The sequence below is a fragment of the Salmo trutta genome, chromosome 20 (genome assembly GCF_901001165.1).
Source record: "Salmo trutta chromosome 20, fSalTru1.1, whole genome shotgun sequence".
NCBI lineage: Eukaryota > Metazoa > Chordata > Actinopteri > Salmoniformes > Salmonidae > Salmo > Salmo trutta.
The window spans coordinates 17,622,224-17,645,391 of record NC_042976.1 but is presented as its reverse complement, the minus strand read 5'-3'; the positions used below and the strand labels follow the sequence as shown (position 1 = coordinate 17,645,391).

The window sequence follows — 23,168 nt, the reverse complement described above, 5'->3', positions numbered from 1 at the left end:
TTGATTGCTTCTGTGGACAGGTGTCTTTTATACAGGTAACAAGCTGAGATTAGGAGCACTCCCTTTAAGAGTGTGCTCCTAATCTCAGCTCGTTACCTGTATAAAAGACACCTGGGAGCCAGAAATCGTTCTGATTGAGAGGGGTCAAATACTTATTTCCCTCATTAAAATGCCAATCAATTTATAACATTTTTGACATGCGTTTTTCTGGATTTTTTGTTGTTGTTATTCTGTCTCTCACTGTTCAAATAAACCTACCATTAAAATTATAGACTGATCATTTTTTGTCAGTGGGCAAACGTACAAAATCAGCAGGGGATGAAATACTTTTTTCCCTCACTGTATTTCTGACTTTCGTGACGCTAATGCTTGGTTGGAATATGCTAGTAATACTTTTGTGTGCTGAGCGCTGTCCTCAGATAATCGCATGGTATGCTTTTGCCGTAAAGCCTTTTTGAAATCTGACACAGCGGCTGGATTAACAAGAAGTTACGCTTTTAAATGATGTAAGATATTTACAAGAATGTTTATTTATTTACAAGAATGTTTAATATTACGAATGGTGTATTTAGAATTTTAGCACTCTGCAATTTCACTTGATATTAGCCAGGTGGGACGCTACTGTCCCACCTACCCTGGAGAAGTTAACACTTTTTTGGTTACAACATGATTCCACATGTGTTATTTCATAGTTTTGATGTCTTCACTATTATTCTACAATGTAGAAAACCTTTGACTGGTACTGTATATCCAACCGATACATTAGTAAGTGATAAGTTAATGGAAAAAGTAGAAAAAGGAACCAACTTGACTTATTTTAGTAGCTGAAACAACTACATGTAACCCATAACAGAGGGGGTAAAAAATAAATATGCTCCAGCATTCATACACTACCGGGGCCATTCCTCTTAGCTTAATTGCCTTTGTTGTTTTCCCCCATAGCCCAAACCAACAAAAATTGTCCTCAGAGTGAACAGCTTGAACTTGTTATCTAAGAAATTAGCGAGCCAAGCAGTGGCCTGCTTTAATTTCCATTAATCAAAGGGTATTCTGTGATAAATTATCTGTCCGGGCCTCTCTGTGCTCCACACTACACCACCTGCCTGCCGTCTGCAAGCAGCAGCCAAGCACCAAGTACACTCGGCAAGAACTCAGAGAGAGACAAAGGGGATATCTGCATAAGCAAACAAACACACAGGTGAACACGTATGCATGTGCATACACACAAGCGTGTGCGGGCACACACATACTTGTACGCACACCCTTTCATCCTCTATAGGCCCATACCTACAGCTTGCACAGTAATTCATTTTCAGCTTAAAAAATGTTGATCCACTGCACCCCAAGAAGAAGCACTTAAGCCAATAAGGCTCTCACTGAGATACAAAGCTCCTCTCCTCCCCTCCCATCCTCTCGTCTATAGATTACACAATAGATTTTCTGTTTTCTAGCCTCCTCCATATATCTGCATAGCTCCGCTACAGCACCCCACAGTATGGCCAGGGTTATAACTTAGCTTGATTTAATGCATTGGTTTGCCTATAGATTCCTTCCTATAGGTTTCAGGGTCACACTCCAAGCAACCAACCCCACCCAACCTATCTTCCTTTTCTTTTTGAAATGATAAAAACGATTCATTAATTCAAAGGCAGATTTCCCACTAAGCCCATGCTATTCATCACTGATACTTTATTTTTGTGTGTTTCAGTGAGAATCCATTCCTGTTCACCTTTCAGAAGCTATTCGTCCTGTGTGATAGATTAACTACTTAATAACGGCTTCCAGCTTCTGGTAATGAGACGGAAGTGAACCCAGGAGTGAGACCCCTGACTAAAGAGGTGGAAGAATAGAATATGACATAGACTGTGTCCCAAATGGCACCCTATTCACAATGTAGTGAGTGCACTACATTTTACCAGGGCCCATAGGGCTCTGGATAAAAGTAGTGCACTATATATGGAGCAAGGTCCCATTTGGGACATTACCAAAAATATACATGACCTAATAAGCCTCTCCTCCCAAACCCATCTATGTCTGTCTGCAGCCACTGCACTGTAGACTACCTCATTCTGTTATACTCAGCTGCCTGTAGCTGAATCATTATTGATTGGGGAATTCAGAAGATGAACAAATGAAGGAAGGGGACTTCAAACCTGGGTGCATCATTATGGTCAAAGTTGCTCAGGTCATTTTTATCATTACCTTGTCTCGTGATGAATTAGTGATTTGTAATGAGAAGAGAGACGCAATTTGTCAAGCCAGAATACTTACACGTACATTACCTAGAGAAGAGAGTAGAGTGTTACTTTATTAACCTCAACTAGGGAAGTTGTTTTATCACAGCATATATCTGAGATGTTCTCTTTAGTGTGTTATAGATTTTTATGACTGGATATAGATTATCTCTTGCTACCATGGTGTGCTTAATAACCATGGAAATAATTGAGAGACAGAAAGAGAGGTGGAGAGAGAGGGAGACAGAAAAAGAGAGAAAGACAGAGAGAGAGAGAGAGAGAGAGAGAAAGACAGTATTCCAGATGAACAGGACAGAAGCATGTCATATTGAAGTTGCTCTGGAACCCTTACAGGAACCGTCCATGGCCTGCAGCTGCAAACCAACCCGCTGAGACCTCCTCAAGTGCTATGTATATCCATTATCTGCCTCAATTCAGTTAAACATACTCTACATGCATAGCCAAGAGGTAGTGGATATGTAGTTCTCCATACATACAGCATAGCCAAGAACTAGTGGTCACCTCGAACTTGCATAGCTCCTCTGTGACCAGTGGCCAGCTGGGTTCAGTGTACAGTGGGATAAGGCAGAGCCATATATAATGTATAACAGTGCATATGCAGTATATAGCGCTGGGGATGGGGTCCTCCAGGGATTGTGTGGGTAGCAGTACAGCTGAACTCAGACTAACCTGTTCTGGATAGGTGGTTAATCTCTCCCTCAGAAATTGCTAACTTCCTGCAATTCTACACATTTTGCCATGGGGCAGAGAGAAAATGCTGCTGTTTTAAAGGTAATTAAAGCTCAAATATAGGTGTGTTGACTGTGATAAAGGAACTGGATTATGAGCTGTCTTGCTTGTTGAACGAACAAATTAAGGAGGCAGTGGCATGGTGCATATAGCCATAGAAGCACAGTGACATATCCATCAATGCGGTCATATTCATGGCTTTGTTGGGATGTGGCTTTCAGTTAGTTATTTTGGCCACCCATCCCATGAAAGTGAATTTCATTCCAGTGCACTGCTTGCTATGAATTATATCTGGTGGTGTTTGCATGTTCAGGTAAAAAAGCAAAATAATGTCCCATTTAGAACACTGACAAGTTGAGAGCCATAGAGATTCTATTAAATTACTAGAGGGCTCTGTCATAAACACTCATTGTTCCAGAATGGGGTGAAAATAGCAGTCATATTGGTCAGGGAGAAACCCAAACCAGTCTAATTGGAATTAATGGCAGTAGAGGCATTTAATTATGCAGGAAAATAAAAGTAAGACGTGATATATAAAAAATGTAGTAATATAATTATTTTCCACCTAAAATATTGTCATATAATTTTAAACACAATTTAAAAAGGTTTTATACCAATTTTCTGTAAAATAGCCTCTACAATATATGCCCAGACCATAAATGTCAACACTTTTGTTTTCTTGGAAAGCCGTGAGTGCTATTATATGAGACAATATCAGTATTTGTTGCATTTACAACTTGTGTAAGTCCTATCATCAACTGATTTCAGCCAGTGTTTGGCTGTGTATTGACTGCATTGTTTGAATGGAATGTTGGCCTATTGGCAGTTAGTTAGAAATATTTATGGAACCATTCCTCTAAAACTGTCTGGACAGCTAGCTAACAAGCATACAGTGCAGATCAATTATTCAAATGTATTATTTTACACAATATCTTATCACAGCAATGGCAAACAATGGTTGACCAACTCCCTGACCAAAATGGCTGACCTTTATCCCATAACAAGAAGGTTCTTCTCCATTCTAGTATTCTAATTCCTAATTCTATGTAGGGAGCATAATACTGAAATAACCCCTCTCCCATTCATATTGCTAACCCCTTTCTCTTTATTGACAATCACATTCCCTGTTTGTTTCACAAATAGTTGTACAATGAAAGGACAAAAAGTCTTATTTTAATAATACAGAGGTTAAGAAGGCAGTCATAATTGTTTTCACCACCAGCTACCGCCTAGCATCCTGAACATGGGTTACTGCAGGGAGCTTTCAATGTACTCTAAAACTGTTCAGTGAACTTGCAGTAGATTTTGAATCCAACTGTGAGACCCCAGCTGCAGTGAAGAATTATTGACTGAGTAATAGAGTTTCAAAATGTATCAAAAGATAGGCTGAGGGAGCAGTCGATATCCCTGTTAATTTTCTGCTCATGAAATAGTCTGGTCTTTTGTGTGTCTGGCCATGAAAGTCTAGCCTACTACTCACAAAGCACTCTCGAACCCATTCAACTTGACACTGCTCATTTGCTGTCCATCTCCACGTTGTAAAGGCATACCATACAATTTATCTTTGCACCGACTTACTGTAGCTGGAAGCTATGAAAGATTGTTCTATAGCTTTTTTTTTTAAACAAAAAAACGGTTACATAAAGTGTGCCTGAAAAAACAGGAGTACTATCTAGTATTGAGAGAAAAACACTTAAACAATCAAATTGTATTATTATACAGACGCTGGGGGGTTACCCCTAAATATTCTATTAATATTAACTCATTCTGTTATCATTTGATGTTATATTGAATTAGAGCCAGAAATTTTCATAATAAAAACAAAGAGATGGTTTGGTTGGAAGTACCAAGACATACTGACCTCTAGAGTCTAGAGACCATAGCTTATAACACATAGTGGGTACACATACATTAAACCAAACACTCCAGATTTTTGTTCCAAATGAAATAAAACCCTTGGTGCCAATTTTGGTGTATAGTAAGTTGTAAATACCTTCAAAACGTATGTGTATTCTGAAAATCAGAGGTGAAGAAAAAAAATGTATTATTTATGGAGACAAAAACTATTTTGTTAAATAGACTGAAAAATAAGTGTTATTATACAGCAAGGGTGTGTGTGTCAATTTATTTATTCATTTCCACTTCTATTGTCCAGGCAGAAACACAATCCTACATGCGTGCAACTCTTCACTTTATTGTAGGAAAGGTCACTCCTTATTCACAATATGACCTCTGCATGAAACTTAGGGGCTGTAATTCCCTGCACCACAAATGAGATAAATATGGTGGTGTGTTAACATTTTACTTCCAATTCTTCACCATTGACATCAACAGTATTTCATATGACTTACACCTGAAGCATCATGCTTATTCCCATCCCGGTGTAGCTGGGAGTGTGAACACCAGTCAAACAAACCATGCAGAGATCAGAAAAATAACTCTTCGGGGGATAGTGCCTGGGTCATAGTCTACCACTATAGAAAACCAGGAAAGGGAGGATACTGGTTTCAGGGGTAGGTCAACTTTAATGATGTACGGATAGAGGATATAAATGTCAAAGAAGTGGGAATTCCTGATTAATCAGGAAAAATCATATCCCTGAGGTCTACCAGAGGAAGTGACCCAGGGCTTTCCTCTGTCTTTCTCACAAATGGCTATTCCCTATATAGTGCACTACTTTTGACCGGGTCCTATATGGCTCTAGTCAACAGTAGTGCACTATGCAGGAAATTGGATGCAATTTCGGATACACACCATCTGCTTAAACACACCATCTGCTTAAACACTCTGGTTCTATTCCACATTCCTATTAATTACGAGACTGAGCTGAGGTTCTGTCTGTCTGCACCACTAATTGCCCCCCTACACCTCCCGCATGAACAGGAAGGGGTAATTTAATGTGGCACGCTGCAATCAATAGCAATTAGACCTATCCCTGGGTAATGCTATTGAGAAAGAGAGGGGCATCCTAGGATATAGAAGAGAGAATGGCTGTGTCCTACTTCAAAGGCTGGCAGATGGCGATAGAGTCTTTTCATCTTACTGTCCAAATACATTGTATGCAGCCGGCTATACACTTTTATTCCCGTGGACCGGTTAGTCAATTTATTTATTTTTTTTAATTAAAAAAAGACATTCTCCATTCAGGCTGCAAAGGCGTTTCTTTCCTCCTTAACTCGATTTTATGGAAAGGTGGGGAAAAAAATGGGATTATAAATAGAAACTTATGGCTAATGCTACTTTCTGATGTTACACCCCACGTTCAGCCAGGGACTGCTGCAACCTGATTGGCTGAACACGATAGCCAACATTCAGGACTAGCATTCCTATGCATTAGCCACTATTTCCACCTCAATTCGTCAGGGCATAGACTACAAGGGGTCGAAAGGGTTCCACAGGGATGCTGGCCCATGTTGACTCCAATGCTTTCCACAGTTGTGTCAAGTTGGCTGGATGTCCTTTGGGTGGTGGACCATTCGTGATTTGAATGTGAAAAACCCAGCAGCGTTGCAGTTCTTGACACAAACACACTGGTTTGAGTGTGTTAAGAACTGCAACGCTACTGGGTTTCACGTTCAACAGTTTCCCGTGTTTATCAAGAATGGCACCTACTACCATACCCCATTCAAATATTTTGTCTTGCCCATTCATCCTCAATCGTCTCAAAGCATCCTTCTTTAGCCTCTCACCTCCCCTTCATCTACACTGATTGAACTGGATTTAACAAGTGACATCAATAAGGGATCATAGCTTTCACCTGGTCAGTCAGCAATGTTCTTAATGTTTTGTACACTCAGTGTATATAATTAAGATACATATGAGTCATGAATTGTGTTGCTGCAACAACGTTTATTTTGTAGAATACCATTCATTCTCAAAAGACCAAACAGAAAACTCTGTGTGCAGCAGCAGGAGGAGGTGACATTAGTATTAATAAAGGCAGTGTTTCATAATTTTTATTTTTTAAGTCATAAAAATGGAGAAGAGGCAGTCACAATTCAGTTTCAAAGAAAAGGGCATTCTCAAAAGCACAGACGTTATAAAGAGTCTCAGTAGGAGAAAGAAGTTATTGATTTTTCACTCCTTCATTCAAAATACTGAAAAGTGCCAACATTTTTATAATCTTCTATCGTCATTGAGCAGGGATAAAAATAAACACTTCACTAGCTTATCTTTGAGCTACAGGTACAAAACTTAAAGAAAAACAAGTCATGGCTTGTGATAGGTGGGTATATTTAAGGCCAAATCCAGAGACATCAGAGATTGAGGACTGACTGTGGCTGTACAATCTCTATTACGTCAAGGTTATAGTTTTACAACCACAGCGGTCTGTGTTCTGATTAGACCTTGATATTTAGGTGGGAGACGGAAAGACCATGGGCCTGTTAAAGAGGGTGCAATGTTACGGAACATTTACATAGAAACATATTGTGTAGAACAGATGATTGTCTGTCATGTAGAATAGGCAATCATGACAACACTATTTATGACATTTCTATCGGAAATGTTGCGAACGTTTCACCTCACTGAATACACACCAGGTGTGTCTATGATTCAAGCTCAGGCACTGGCAGTAGCTGGAAGGCCGATATACAGTTTACAACCCATGTAGATGGAGCTGACCACACCTTTCCTAACCTCACCCTGGGTGGCCTGTAAGAGCCCTGGGGATCATAGATGATGTACTGGGTACACAGGGCCTGGTCTGAGCCTGGAGAGGCGTGGTAGGCTGCAGCAGACAGGGTCTGGGTCACATCACTGTCTGGTTTGGGCTGTCGGGTCAGGATCTGGCCCCCTGCCTCTCTCACCAGCTGGAGGAGCTCATCCCTGGGGGGCTTCCTGAAGGAGCCCATGAGGTAGAAGAAACAACCGTCCAACAGCGGGGGCAGCTGGGGTAGAGTAGAGATGAGTGGAGTATTGAAGAGTAGAATAAAATAAAGTACAATACAGTAGCGTCAAATAGGAAGAGGGGAGACAAATGAGATAAGACATTAAAGACAAACAAGGGTTGTTAAGACAAAAACACGTCGTCTGTGGACTGCAAGGAGAACTAAACAAATAATTTGTAGTCCTCTAACAAGGAAAAGTGAGGATGTTTCATGAATTTTGTAAATTATGGTAGACAAACCCTTACAAATTCATCAAAGCCCTGCGCATACAGAGGGAGAAAAAAACAGAACAAAGAATGTATCTTCTTCCTTGATCCTAAACGATGCTAACCATTCTAGTGCCTCGGGACAACATCAAGTCTCACGAAGAATTGCCTAGTGTCTGGACTCCACTCCTAATAAAATACCAAATACTCCAATCCAGAGTGGGATGATATGGACTAAAACTCATACCGATTATTTCAAACTTATGGGCGATTTATGATATACATCGACTTATTTTATTTTCTCTAAATAAGCTTTGTTGCACAATTAAAAAGGTCAAACACACTACATTTTAAAAAACAGTCAGCAATAATCTATTGAATTCAAAGCTTGTGTAATGATACCGAGGCTGAATTACATACCTTCCACAACCATAAGACCCACTAATCATTTCATCAAAATAGTTGTACCTGCTTTTTTTGCAATAATCACTGATCTAGATTTCAGGTCTGTCTATAAAAATGTCATTTTTGTTACAAATTTATCACCAGAACCATTCTTAATGCACATTCACTAATAATGTAGCAGGCATTATAGAAAATTAAAACTGGTCTAAAACAATTTCTCAAGCACAAGCCCACGTGCTAGTGAGTAGCCAGCTAATATTTATATTTCAAGTTTAGCCAACTTGGCATTAGGTATAATTTCATAAGCTCTGAATTCAGCTAACAAGGCAGAACAGTTGAATTGTTATGAACACAGCTTTCTGTCCATCTCCAACGGCTTGAACAGCATGCTAGCCAGATGTTGCCAAAATCCTTATTTAAAATGTTTTATGTTTATTGCACACTTATAAAAACAGAGACTAAACAGCTAGTATAACAATCTTTATTTGACTAAAATGCTGCTAGTGATACGTGGTACCGTAATGCGCACGCAACAAACTGAGCCTACATTTTCCAGAATGAATGTTCATTGGTACATCCGTTTTAGTAGTGTCTGCTCTGCTCAAAAAGATCAAACATAAACAGGGTATGGTTCGAAAGGTTAACTTGAGTGTCACAGTAAAATAATGTCTCCATGTGTGTCGGTGTCCATATGACCAATTCTGTTGGACCCAACCTCAAAATGCAAATTGCCGTTAACCATTTATCAGAGAGGAAGAAGTGATCTCTCATCTTTGTTGTTGTGAATGGTAGGGGGATGGGTGTGGGAGAAAGTGGCAAAGCGAGAGGTTTAACTCCCGCCAAAATCTTTCCAAAATAAGCCCAATGCCTTTCTATGCGCTTATTTTGAACCTTAGCTTGTTGCCTGCCTACCCGCCTTTGGGACAACGACTCCCATTGTTAGGGCGGCGACAGGAGCATCTCAGAAGGAGCGAATGAGACAAGACCAAAAAGACATGAGAACAAGCAGACAAACGCTCATAAAAACGATTCTGCGATTCTGGCATTTGGAATATCACGCAAAAACATGCATTTGAATTAATCAAATTAATTTGATAGATCACCCAGCCCTATTGCATTGTACTCCTCTATTGTATTGTATTCCTCTATTGTATTCCTCTATTGCATTCTATTCCATTCCATTGCATTCTATTCCATTGGGGTTGAATTGTAATGACGTTGCTTTCCAACCCAAGAGCCATACTCCATCATTGTAGCTTTAAAAAAAAAAAAAAAACTCTTATCAGTTTAGTGGCTGTGTATTCAGGTGCCAGAAGACCCCTCCACTGAATGCATCAATGCACTCAATTGTTTCCTGCTGTAAACCGGTACTCTCCAGAGTTTTAGAGTAAGCCGGTTCATTGCCTCCATTTTGTTTTGTTTCTTGTTTGCAGGGGTGTGTGTGTGTGTGTGTTACCTACCAGGCTGTGTCTGTTAATGCGGCTGCGTTGTGGTCCTACTCCTGCTTCATGGTCACTCTCGGCGATCCAGCTATCTGCCTGCAGGCACGCCTCTACCCCTGTGTGAGGAGAGAGAGAGAAAGAGACAAGAAGGGGACAGCAGTAGCTTAGATGAGTGGAGAGAACTTGAAACCCTATTTTATAGCTAGATGAGGGGATCCCTGCGGTCAAATGAACCCACGAAATTGGCTGTTAGTACCACACACTAGGGTTGTGAACATTTAAACAAAATTGGGATCCTTCAAGTTAAGAAAAATCCCTAACTCAAAAATGTTTTAAATAAAAAAAATGCATTAGTGCAAAATATGTGTTATAGCCTAATTAGAAAAAGTAATGTGTCATTTGAATGTAGAATTGGTTATATGAAGTAGATACACAGAAAGTAAACAGCAGTGGGTCAATTTCCGCAAAAACTAGAGCTTTGAATCGTGAGGCTCTGGTGCCCTGGCTACCACGCTGTAGACAGCGTGAAGCGAACCTGTGCACATGTGCCAATAATGTGTGAGCCAAGTGTTGAATGTCGCTCATCTCAATAATCTAGCCTCTTCATTGATGATGGCCCCTGCTTTACTGAAGTTGCAAGACACTGCAAGTCAATGATTGCAGATAGATAATCCTAGTGCACCATTCGGACTGTCTGCCAGGTGGCCAACCTGCCTATACTGTGCCCCTCCCCTCTCGCTCTGTCCCTTGGTAACTCGCTATGAAAAATGTGAGTTTTTGTGTTCTCGAAAGTACGGCAACTAATCAGTCTCCTCCGGTCCAACAATACTGAATCATAGGAGTCGATTCCTAGCAGAATCAAATCTTGACACTCAGAAATGGGAGTCGACGTACAAGGAGTGAAGGAATCCATTATTTTGGAGTAGATGCTACACTATATCATCGTCATTAAGAGTTGGAAAAATGGCAGAGAAAGGCAAGTGAAAGCAGCAAAGTCCTGTATGGCAATACTTTCAGAAGGAAATGCAAACTTTGTGAGGTGGAATTGAGGTAAAGTAATGGTAGTATAGGTGCAATGCTTAACCATCTGAAAGGGACGCATTGAGACACAAACTGCTGCTGGCAGCAGCACAGCTGCATTGTGAATTCATATGGAATTTTATGAAATCCTTATCGTTTTAATGGAAAATTGATTTCCATTTGTCAAATCCCTACCACACACTTACAGATCATAGCTACAGTATATAACCATGGACAAGTCCTATGTACCCGCATTTAACCATGGTAAGGTGACTGGGAACATGGCAGAACACAGAGTAGTCATTCCCTCCGCAAGGCAATCAAACAGGCAAAACGTCAGTATAGAGAAAGTGGAGTTGCAATTCAACGGCTCAGACACGAGACATATGTGGCACTGACTACAGACAATCACGGAGTACAAAAGGAAAACCATCCATGTCGGGGACACCGACGTCTTGCTTCCGGAAGGGAACATGTTCTTTGCCCACTTTGAGGATAACACAGTGCCACTGACGCGGCCCGTTACCAAGGACAGGGGGCATCGTTCTCCGTGGCCGATGTAAGACATTTAAAACAGGTTAACCCACGCAAGGCTGCCGGCCCAGACGGCATCCCTAGCCGGGTCCTCAGAGCATGTGCAGACCAGCTAGCTGGTGTGTTTACGGACATATTCAATCAATCCCTATCCCAGTCTGCTGTCCCCACATATTTCAAGATGGCCACCATTGTTCCTGTCCCAAGAAAGCCAAGGTAATTGAACTAAATGATTATCACCCCATTGCACTCACTTCTGTCATCATGAAGTGCTTTGAGAGACTAGTCAAGGATCATATCACCTCCACCTTACCTGCCACCCTAGACCCACTTCAGTTTGCTTACTGCCCCAATAGGTCCACAGACGATGCAATCACCATCACACTGCCCTATCCCATCTGGACACATATGTAAGAATGCTGTTCACTGACTATTCAACAACATAGTACCCGCCAAGCTATCATTAAGCTTGAGGCCCTGGGTCTGAAGCCCACCCTGTGCAATTGGGTCCTGGACTTCCTGACGGGCCGCCCCCAGGTGGTGAAAGTGGGAAACAACACCAGTTAGGTGATCCTTGACACTGGGGCCCCACAAGGGTGTGTGCTCAGCCCCCTCCTGTGCTCCCTGTTTACCCATGACTGTGTGGTCAAGCACGCCTCCAACTCAATCATCAAGTTTGCAGACGACACAACAGTAGTAGGCTTGATTACCAACAATGATGAGACTGTCTACAGGGAGGAGGTGAGGGCTCTGGGAGTATGGTGTTTGGTAAACAACCTCTCACGCAACGTCAACAAAACTAAGGAGATGATCAAGGATCGTGGAAACAGCAGAAGGAGCACCCCCCTATCCACATCGACGGGACAGCAGTGGAGAAGGTGGAAAGTTTTAAGTTCCTCGACATACACATCAGACAAACTGAAATGGTCCACCCACTCAGACAGTGTGGAGAAGGCGGCGCAACAGCGCCTCTTCAACCTGAGGAGGCTGAAGAAATTTGGCTTGTCACCTAAAACCCTCACAAACTTCTACAGATGCACAATTGAGAGCATCCTGTCAGGCTGTATCACTGCCTGGTATGGAAACTGCATCGCCCACAACTGCAGGGCTCTCCAGAGGGTGGGGCGGTCTGCACAATGCATCAGCGGGGGCAAAATACCTACCCTCCAGGATACCTACAGCACCCAATGTAATAGGAATGCCAAAAAGATCATCAAGGACAACCACCCGGGCCACTGCCTGTTCACCCCGCTACCACCCAGAAGGCGTGGTCAGTACACGTGCATCAAAGTTGGGAATGAGAGACTGAAAAACAGCTTCAATCTCAAGGCCATCAGGCTGTTAAATAGCCATCACTAGCACAGAGAGGCTGCTGCCTATATAGACTGGAAATAATTGTCCACTATAATACAGTGTCACTTTAATAATGTTTAAGTATCTTGCATTACTTACAGTGGGGGGCAAAAAAGTATTTGATCCCCTGCTGATTTTGTACGTTTGCCCACTGACAAAGAAATGATCAGTCTATCATTTTAATGGTAGGTTTATTTGAACAGTGAGACTGAATAACAACAAAAATAGAGAAAAACGAATGTCAAATTTTATAAATTGATTTGCATTTTAATGAGGGAAATAAGAATTTGACCCCCTCTCATTCAGAAAGATTTCTGGCTCCCAGGTGTCTTTTATACAGGTAACGAGCTGAGATTAGGAGCACACTCTTAAAGGGAGTGCTCCTAATCTCAGGTTGTTACCTGTATAAAAGACACCTGGGAGCCAAAGCAATCAGATTCCAAACTCTCCACCATGGACAAGACCAAAGAGCTCTCAAAGGATGTCAGGGACAAGATTGTAGACCTACACAAGGCTGGAATGGGCTACAAGACCATCGCCAAGCAGCTTGGTGAGAAGGTGACAACATTTGGTGCGATTATTCGCAAATGGAAGAAACACAAAAGAACTGTCAATATCCTTCGACCTGGGGCTCCATGCAAGATCTCACCTCGTGGAGTTGCAATGAGCATGAGACGGTGAGGAATCAGCCCAGAACTACACGGGAGGATCTTGTCAATGATCTCAAGGCAGCTGGGACCATAGTCACCAAGAAAACAATTGGTAACACACTACGCCGTGAAGGACTGAAATCCTGCAGCGCCCGCAAGGTCCCCCTGCTCAAGAATACATATACATGCCCGTCTGAAGTTTGCCAATGAACATCTGAATGATTCAGAGGACAACTGGTGAAAGTGTTGTGGTCAGATGAGACCAAAATAGAGCTCTTTGGCATCAACTCAACTCGCCGTGTTTGGAGGAGGAATGCTGCCTATGACCCCAAGAACACCATCTCCACCGTCAAACATGGAGGTGGAAACATTATTCTTTGGGGGTGTTTTTCTGCTAAGGGGACAGGACAACTTCACCGCATCATTTGACGGGGCCATGTACTGTCAAATCTTGGGTGAGAACCTCCTTCCCTCAGCCAGGGCATTGAAAATGGGTCGTGGATGGGTATTCCAGCATGACAATGACCCAAAACACACGGCCAAGGCAACAAAGGAGTGGCTCAAGAAGAAGCACATTAAGGTCCTGGAGTGGCCTAGCCAGTCTCCGGACCTTAATCCCATAGAAAATCTGTGGAGGGAGCTGAAGGTTCGAGTTGCCAAACGTCAGCCTCGAAACCTTAATGACTTGGAGAAGATCTGCAAAGAGGAGTGGGACAAAATCCCTCCTGAGATGTGTGCAAACTTGGTGGCCAACTACAAGAAATGTCTGACCTCTGTGATTGCCAACAAGGGTTTTGCCACCAAGTACTAAGTCATGTTTTGCAGAGGGGTCAAATACTTATTTCCCTCATTAAAATGCAAATCAATTTATAACATTGTTGACATGCGTTTTTCTGGATTTTGTTGTTGTTATTCTGTCTCTCACTGTTCATATAAACCTGCCATTAAAATTATAGACTGATCATTTCTTTCTAAGTGGGCAAATGTACAAAATCAGCAGGGGATCAAATACTTTTCCCCCCCACTGTATCTCATATGTATATACTGCATTCTATACTATTCTACTGCATCTCAGTCTATGCTGCTCTGACATTGGTCATCCATATATTTATATATTCTTCTTTCCATTCCTTTACATAGATTTCTGTGTATTGGGTATGTTGTGAAATTATTAGATGTTACTTGTTAGATATTGCTGCACTGTCAGAACTAGAAGCACAAGCATTTCGCTACACCCGCAATAACATCTGCTAAAACAGGTGTATGTGACCAACAAAATTTGATTTGAAGAAACCATGAGAAATTAAAGTGCGATGAAGAGTAGAATGCCCTCAACACACTTGCCCTAAAGGCGAATGATGCAACACAGATTGAAATACAGCAATCTTTAGCGTAGCATCTCCTTCTCTCCACGTGTAAGAAATGAACCGTTTACAAAAAGCAGTGATTTTCCCCACATAGCACTTGAATAAATTGAGTACCAGGATCTGGTCTAGTAGTAGTGCTTCTAACCACTGACTACATATGGCCCCCAGTGGCAGGAGTTCAATACACACATCCACCTTAATCCTCTCTTCACTTCACTCTAATCTAGCGCCCCCTTTCATTTCTTAATATAATGTCACAATTGTTTTTCAAAAACGGGAGAGGAGAAGTTGCATAGAGGGAGATGAAAAGGCCCTAGGATTGATCCCAAATGGCACCCTATTCCCTACATAGTGCACTTATTTTGACTGTAGGATCCTGGGCAAAAATACTGCACTATATACAGTAGGTTAGAGGGTGCCATTTGGGAAGCAGACATGTTTTCCCCCTCCCTGTGGTGTCCTCCCTGTCGTGCCACAGACAAGAGGAAGGTTTTCTCCAACGGTACCAGACAACAGAACTTTAATAGTACTGTCTGGGACTAGGTAAATGCTCCATTATTACATTATCGATTGTAAAAACAAAAACAATATTTGGGTTGTTGTGTTGCTCAGCACTGGGAGACCTCTTCGTGCCGAGAGAGGTTTGGATGACAGATGAACAGCAGTCATGGCTAAAATAACAAGCATTTCAAGGGGAGGGGAGTGAGGGTTGCTTTAAACCTTTCCATTGGTTGCGGTCATTTATGGACATTGCCATTTCGGATGCAGCCACTCTATCCCCTACATAGCGAACTATATAGGAAATAAAATACAATTTCAGACATTTTTACATTTTAGTCATTTAGCAGACGCTCTAAATGACGCTCTAAGCGACTTACAGTAGTGAATGCATACATTTCATTTTATTATTTTTTTTTTAATTATTATAATTTTTTTGTACTGGCCCCCCGTGGGAATCCAACCCACAACCCTGGCGTTGCACACACCATGCTGGCATTGCAAACACCATGCTCTACCAACTGAGCCACAGGGAAGACAACCCTTACTCCAGTAAAATAAGAAGGCTTTCAAGGGGATGGAGGGTTGCATTAAACCTTTGTTAGTTGGGGTAATTTATGGACATTAGTTACCACATGCAAATAACATGGCCTAAAGCTTAATGACAATCTGCAAGGTAACCAAGTGTTTCCATTTGAATGTCTCATGATGCCATTGTGCTTGGCATGATGATATATGCTATCAAAACATCAGTGCCATCTTGACCACTGTCTAACCGCGGCAGTGGCAGCTACAATGTATTTTCTCATGAGGGCAGTTCCCATGTGACCACATACACACTACAGTCACACAACACTGTCTGACACACAAACAGTGTCCATAGCAGTCATCAAGCATAATTACATTTACTAATCCCCCTTAATTGCAGCTTTCATTTCGAGAGACCCTGTGAGGCCTTGGCGGGGGGGAAAGAGATACCGGGGTTAATCCAGGCTCCCACTCCGCTCTGCTTCGGACGATAGGGCCAGCTAGTTAGCCCCACCACCAGAGACTGGGGTCCATGGAAAGAGGAACAGACAGAGGGATGGAATGTGGCACACTTATGGTTGAGGGTAGACAGGCTGTGTCAAGTGTTCATCCTCCGTGGAGGAGAGAGAGGTGTTGGGAATAATAAAAATGTTCTCAATCCTAAAAAGACAGACACACACACACCCACCCCAAGGCATCAGACACCTTGATGACAGTCACCTTTTTCCTTTTTGAGGTAGACTGCCTGTGAATATCTAGTATATTTTATTGTTGCCGCTAGGAATAGACGGCAAAAAAAAAAAAAAATGCATGGAAATTGTAAAGTTTCCACTTAGAAATTCACCTCTGTAGGAAACAAACACAAGAGAAGAGAGTTTCTTTCTTTGATTTCTACCAATTTTGACGTCTAGGTCCGCTGACAATTATCAAACCCCCCTATATCAATCCACTGTATTTGCCTGTATGCCCGACACGTACATTTAATATCTACAATATCCTGTTGAACAAACCCTTCATGCCTCTCAGGACACTGCATAGCATAGAATAAAGAAGATAAAAGATAAAGTACAAAAGCAAAGGCATTTCTTCCAAAACCAAGGAAACAGGAGATAATGCAAGGGAAGATGAATAAAAAGTAGGCATATTTCTCCATCTAGATTGTTATGGAGTATGAATCCATACTGCTTTAAAGCACACTTGAAACAGAGGGTAGCGGATAACTCTGAATGCCTGACATCATCGATCATGTAAAAATGTAAGGGTTTGAAATGATATACTATTAATGCCCAATGTATCCATGTACAGTATATAACACAATATATGGACAGTTTTACAGTATAATTATATTTCTCATTAGAATACATTAACCATACATAGACACACATTTGAAAGAAGCAGTACAGAACCAAGGTCAAAGACCACTGTTAATGTATGAGGGAAAAGTGTGCCATTTGGGATGTAGCCTGTATAAGAATAATAAGATACTTAGACATAAGTTCAAAGAGGCTGAAGGTATGGTAAGAGGCAGAGTTGTAGGCCAGGCTACTGTAGGCCTAGGAGGCAGAGGTGAAAGTTTCTTACAGCTAAAGTTGAGGACCCAGCAGCCGTTCAGGAGGCCCAGGAGAGTGGACAGGGTGGTGGGCATCGGCCCGTCTGGTACCACCACATGGGTGACTAGAGGAATGGGAGAAGAAAAACTGGATGTCATCCAAAGATGTGTTTTAGTGCATGGGTAGTGATGGATACAGCACATAGCAACTAATGTCTGCCATTGCATGGGTTGGGTTAGTACACATCAAGTGCATGCCAGTGCATTCAATTGGTTTCGTATCTGTTTATAACAGTTACAATCTGATAACTAGGCCTAGTTATGAAAACGTGATATAAATTTAGGCCTACTAAATAAATAGACAGTTGAATACAATTTTAATAGAATAGCCTTCTCCAAAACATTATTTGAATAAAATAATGGCAGTCTTTGTTGTGAGTGATTGCAACACAGGCATGGGTAGATAGAATCAGCCTCATTCACACCAGGCTTAGACAATGAGACTTTTGTATAAAACATTTTTTTAAATGTAGACATTCTTGTTGCCTCTGCAGTCAACAAGGCTGTGTGGCTGACAGGCTGCAAAATGACCTTAATTGTATCTCAGGGCTAAACTCTGTGGTTTACATGCTGTGGAGCTTTGCTCTGCCTTCACTTTAAATAATAGGAGACACTGAAGTCTTTACTACCCAAAGCCCTGTAGACAGACTGAGACAGACGAACACTTCCATTTTCTGTTCGTTTGAATACTGTAGTCTAACGTTCATCACAACAGAAATTACTTCACTTACTTTCCAGCCCTGTCCTCTGTTCCAACTGCCATTACCAAAGAGCTAAGAAACTGCCTTCCCTGTTACTCTGTATCACTAAGATTTGCAAAGCTCCAAAAAGGTAGCTACTTGTATGTAATAAGTGATGTTGCAACCCTTTCACACTACTACAAATGTGAATCTCCTGTTTCTTAATCAAACCTAGAGTGGCTGGGAGTAACCAGGAATTAAGTCCCAAAATGTGCCTGGACCCAAAGCTCTTTGTGCTGCATTGCCAACTCCTATTTGGCCGTTGACATGCCAAACAAATGTTTGCCATAGGATTTGGCACGACAGAACTAACAGATCTGGGAGCAGGCTTGTATCAAATGTGTTGTAGCAGGTGGCAGTGTACGAGTAGATGGTGACAGGTAAGTTACCAGAGCAGGAGAAGGCGTCTGCCCTCTTTCCTCCCAGGAGATGTCCCAGTTTGGCCAGCCGGGTCTGTTGGGACTGGGACAGTTTACTGCCCAGTACAACTACCTGTTCCTCCCGTCTCACACCTTCACTGGCCTGTAACACAACATAGACACACACCATGGGTTTTAAATTACAGATTTTATGTTGTTGCACTCTTGCAACTTACTGTATATAATAAATAAAAAAGGTATAAAATAAAACAACTTCCTGCTCTTTCCATAATCGTATAATTTGGGAAAAGTTAACGCAGAGCTAGAAGGTAATGGTTGATGTAACATTGCTTTTGTGTGAGAACAATGATGGGCTGATGGGCATACCTTATTGAGGCTGGGTGGAAGACTGAGAGGTGAGTTGACTGGGTGGGGTCCTTCAGAGGCTGCCAGAAGGATTGCCTGCATCTCTGGGCTCACGGCATAGTCCACAGGGCGAAGGCCAAACATATTCCTGTTAGACAGAGATACAGACCGTCTCCGTCACAAACCTGAACCATATCAAAACTGTCTGGGAATCCGGATACACAGACTAGTACCATCTAGCAGCCAGCCAGCAATGCATCATTCTGGGTGCCAAGATTAAGGTTATGCAGACATGGATGGTAACAAACTCACTCATCGGTGACAATATGATACAATATATTAGTGCATGGATTGACATAGGGCTATGAGGATCCAGTGAACAGCAATGCAGCGCGAGACACTGAGACACAGAAGACAAAGTGAAACAGCACGATCCGGGAGGAGGGGAAGAAGGGATGAGAAAAAGGAGGAGAAGAGGGAGGAGAAGCAGAACAGGTTGGTGCATAAAGATTAGGCGTCAGCAAAGATAACACCTGGGGGACAATTAATAGGTCCACTGGTCCATAAAATATTTCAATTGGATTCATAACCCCCCCCCCCACACACACACACACACACACACACACAAATACTGCAGATGCGCACATGTACAAAAACACACACACATATATTCCCAGTGAAAGGAAGTGAAAAGCATGGAAAATTGCTTTGGGTAGGTGGTGTAGTGTGTGTATCTAAGGGGTGTGGGTAACCACTGAAACCAAGCCTTTCATACTGATAAGGGAAAATGCATTAATTTATCAATTCAGATCTGAATGCAGAGTACAGTAGTTGCACAGTGTTTTGTCCAATTGTTTTAAATAAATAAAAATTAATTCTCAAACTTCCTCCATCTACATACGACAAACCTTGCTATAAATGAAAAGGCCATATGTTTTGTCAGTTGTTATATCTGTAAGTAAATACCCCATTGAGATCATATTTTATTGATCCTGATACATATATGATGTGTGAGGATCCAAGCCAAGACGATGACAGACAGAAGAGGAACCAGAAACACCCAATGCATGGCTCTGCGCAGTTCTCAGTGCAGCTGGGGAAGCGAGGCGATCAGCTGTGAATGCCCAGCTGTGAATGCCGGGAGAGGCACGTCATCTGCACTGACAGACAAGACGTGCCTCCATCTCCGGTAAGCACGCGTACACACACACAATCTTTGTGTTTATCTTACATTTTTTGCACCAAAAATATCCATCTCTCGTGTTTTTGTTTTGTTTTAGTTTATGTTATACCTTTTTATATTGAATACTGCCTTGTTGGGTAGGGCTTGCAAGTTAAAGCCAGAGTGCAATCAAAAACTAAAAGCATTGTATTTGGGACAAACCATTCACTAAACCTCAACTAAATCTAAGATGGGGAGAAGTTTGTCCATAATAAACCGCTTCTCTGCCTTCTTAACGCTATCAACAAGGCAGGTCCTACAGGCCCTAGTTTTGACGCACCTGGACTACTGTTCAGTCATGTTGAGAGCTGCCACAAAGAGGGACTTAGGAAAATTATAATTGGCTCAGAACAGGGCAGCACGGCTGGCCATTAAAAGTATACAGGAAGCTAACATATTATATGCATGTCAATCTCTCATGGCTCAAAGTGGAAGAGAGATTGACTTCATCACTACTTGTTTTTGTAAGAAGAATTGACAAGCTGAATGTATTGAGCGGTCTGTTTAAAACCTGTTATGGCTAGGGGGCAGTATTTTCACGGCTGGATAAAAAACGTACCCGATTTAATCTGATTATTAGTCCTGCCCAGAAACTGGAATATGCATATAATTATTAGCTTTGGAGAGAAAACACTCCAAAGTTTCTGAAACTGTTTGAATGGTGTCTGTGAGTATAACAGAACTCCTATGGCAGGCAAAAACCTGAGATGCTTCTGTTCAGGAAGTACCCTGTCTGAACATTTCTTGCCCTTCTTTATTATCTCTATCGTTTACAAAGGATCTCTGCTCTTACGTGACACTTCACACGTCTCCAATGAGGTCTCATAGCCCGGGAAAAACAGGAATGACGTAATTCAAAGCCCTGGCTGAAACAAAGGAGAGCAAAAGCTAAGTGGTCACTCAATGGACTAAGCCTTAGGCGCGTGACACGCCCCGCCCCCGGCTTTCGGTTTTTTCCTCAGTTTACAGACAGGCAGATTCCCGGTCGGAATATTATCGCTTCTCTACGAGATAAATTGCATAAATATTGGTTTTAAACAGCGGTTGACATGCTTCGAAGTACGGTAATGGAATATTTAGAAATTTGTTGTCATATTTTGCGTCATGCTCGTGGCCGAGATTTAGCGTTGGGATAGTGTCTAGAACGCACGAACAAAACGTCGCTGTTTGGATATAACGATGGATTATTTGGGACCAAACCTACATTTGTTATTGAAGTAGAAGTCCTGGCAGTGTATTCTGATGAAGAACAAGCAAGGTAAGAACATTTTTCTTATAGGAAATGTGATTTTGGTGAAGGCTAAACTTGCAGGGTGTCTAAATAGCTAGCCCTGTAACGCCGGGCTATGTACTTACATTATTGCAAAATGTGCTTCATCCGAAAAGCTATTTTAAAATCGGACATATCGAGTGCATAGAGGAGTTCTGTATCTATAATTCTTAAAATAATTGTTATGCTTTTTGTGAACGTTTATCGTGAGTAATTTAGTAAAATCACCGGAAGTGTTCGGTGGGAATGCTAGTTCTGAACGTCACATGCTAATGTAAAAAGCTGGTTTTTGATATAAATATGAACTTGATTGAACAGAAATGCATGTATTGTATAACACAATGTCCTAGGTGTGTCATCTGATGAAGATCATCAAAGGTTAGTGCTGCATTTAGATATGGTTTGGGTTTATGTGACATGATATGCTAGCTTGAAAAATGGCTGTGTGATTATTTCTGGCTGGGTACTCTGCTGACATAATCTAATGTTTTGCTTTCGCTGTAAAGCCTTTTTGAAATCGGACAGTTTGGTTAGATAAAGGAGAGCCTTGTCTTTAAATAGCTGTAAAATAGTCATATGTTTGAAAAGTGTAAGTTTTCGGATTTAGAGGAGTTTGAATTTCGCGCCCCGCCCATCATTGGATATTGGAGCAGACGTTCCGCTAGCGGAACGTGTAGATGTAAGAGGGGATTATCTGTCCTTTGGTCTGATGAGTCCATATTTGCGATTTTTGGTTCCAACCGCCACGTCTTTGTGAGACGCAGAGTAGGTGAACGGATGATCACTGCATGTGTGGTTCCCACCATGAAGCATGGAGGTAGTGTGATGGTGCTTTGCGGGTGAAACTGTCAGTGATCTATTTAGAATTCAAGGCACACTTAACCAGCATGGCAACCACAACATTCTGCAGCGATATGCCATCCCATCTGGTTTGTGCTTAGTGGGAGTATCATTTGTTTTTCAACGGGACAGTGACCCAGAACACACCTCCAGGCTGTGTAAGGGCTATTTGACTAAGGAGAGTGAGGGAATGCTGTATCAGATGACCTGGCCTCAACGCAACTGATATAGTTTGGGAGGACTTGGACCGCAGAGTGAAGGAAAAGCAGCCAACAAGTGCTCAGCATATGGCAGAACTCCTTCAAGACTGTTGTTAAAGCATTCCTCATAAAGCTGGTTGAGAGAATGCCAAGAGTGTGCAAAGCTGTCATCAAGGCAAAGAGTGGCTACTTTAAAGAATCTCAAATATTAAATATATTTATTTGTTTAACACTTATTTGGTTACTATATGATTCCGTATGTGTTATTTCATAGTTTTGATGTCTTCACCATTATTCCACAATAGTAAAAATAAGAAAAACCCTTGAATGAGTAGGTGTCCCCAAACGTTTCACTGGTAATGTATGCATGTAAACTCATCAAAAAAATAAAACGTCCCTTTTTCAGGAGCCAGTCTTTCAAAGATAATTCGTAAAAATCCAAATAACTTCACAGATCTTCATTGCAAAGGATTTAAACAGTGTTTCCCATGCTTGTTCAATGAACCATAAATAATTAATGAACATGCACCTGTGGAATGGTCGTTAAGACACTAACAGCTTACAGACGGTAGGCAATTAAGGTCACAGTTATGAACACTTAGGACACTAAAGAGGCCTTTCTACTGATTCTGAAGAACACCAAAATAAAGATGCCCAGGGTCCCTGATCAAATGCGTAAATGGGCC

General features: G+C 41.7%; 1 protein-coding gene across 5 annotated transcripts in view; it reads right to left on the bottom strand.

Annotated features, from left to right (window-relative positions):
* Positions 1-6,813: 6,813 nt before the first annotated feature.
* Positions 6,814-23,168, bottom strand: part of LOC115155632 (BRCA1-associated RING domain protein 1) — a 35,636-nt gene continuing 19,281 nt past the window's right edge. For all 5 annotated transcript variants that reach the window (XM_029702436.1, XM_029702437.1, XM_029702438.1 and 2 more), the window contains 5 exons: positions 18,972-19,098; positions 18,615-18,747; positions 17,458-17,550; positions 9,945-10,042; positions 6,814-7,873 (listed from right to left, as the gene is read on the bottom strand). In XM_029702436.1, the coding sequence (XP_029558296.1) occupies positions 7,532-7,873; positions 9,945-10,042; positions 17,458-17,550; positions 18,615-18,747; positions 18,972-19,098 (793 nt within the window). In that variant the 3' untranslated portion in view covers positions 6,814-7,531. The remainder of the gene's footprint in view (positions 7,874-9,944; positions 10,043-17,457; positions 17,551-18,614; positions 18,748-18,971; positions 19,099-23,168) is intronic.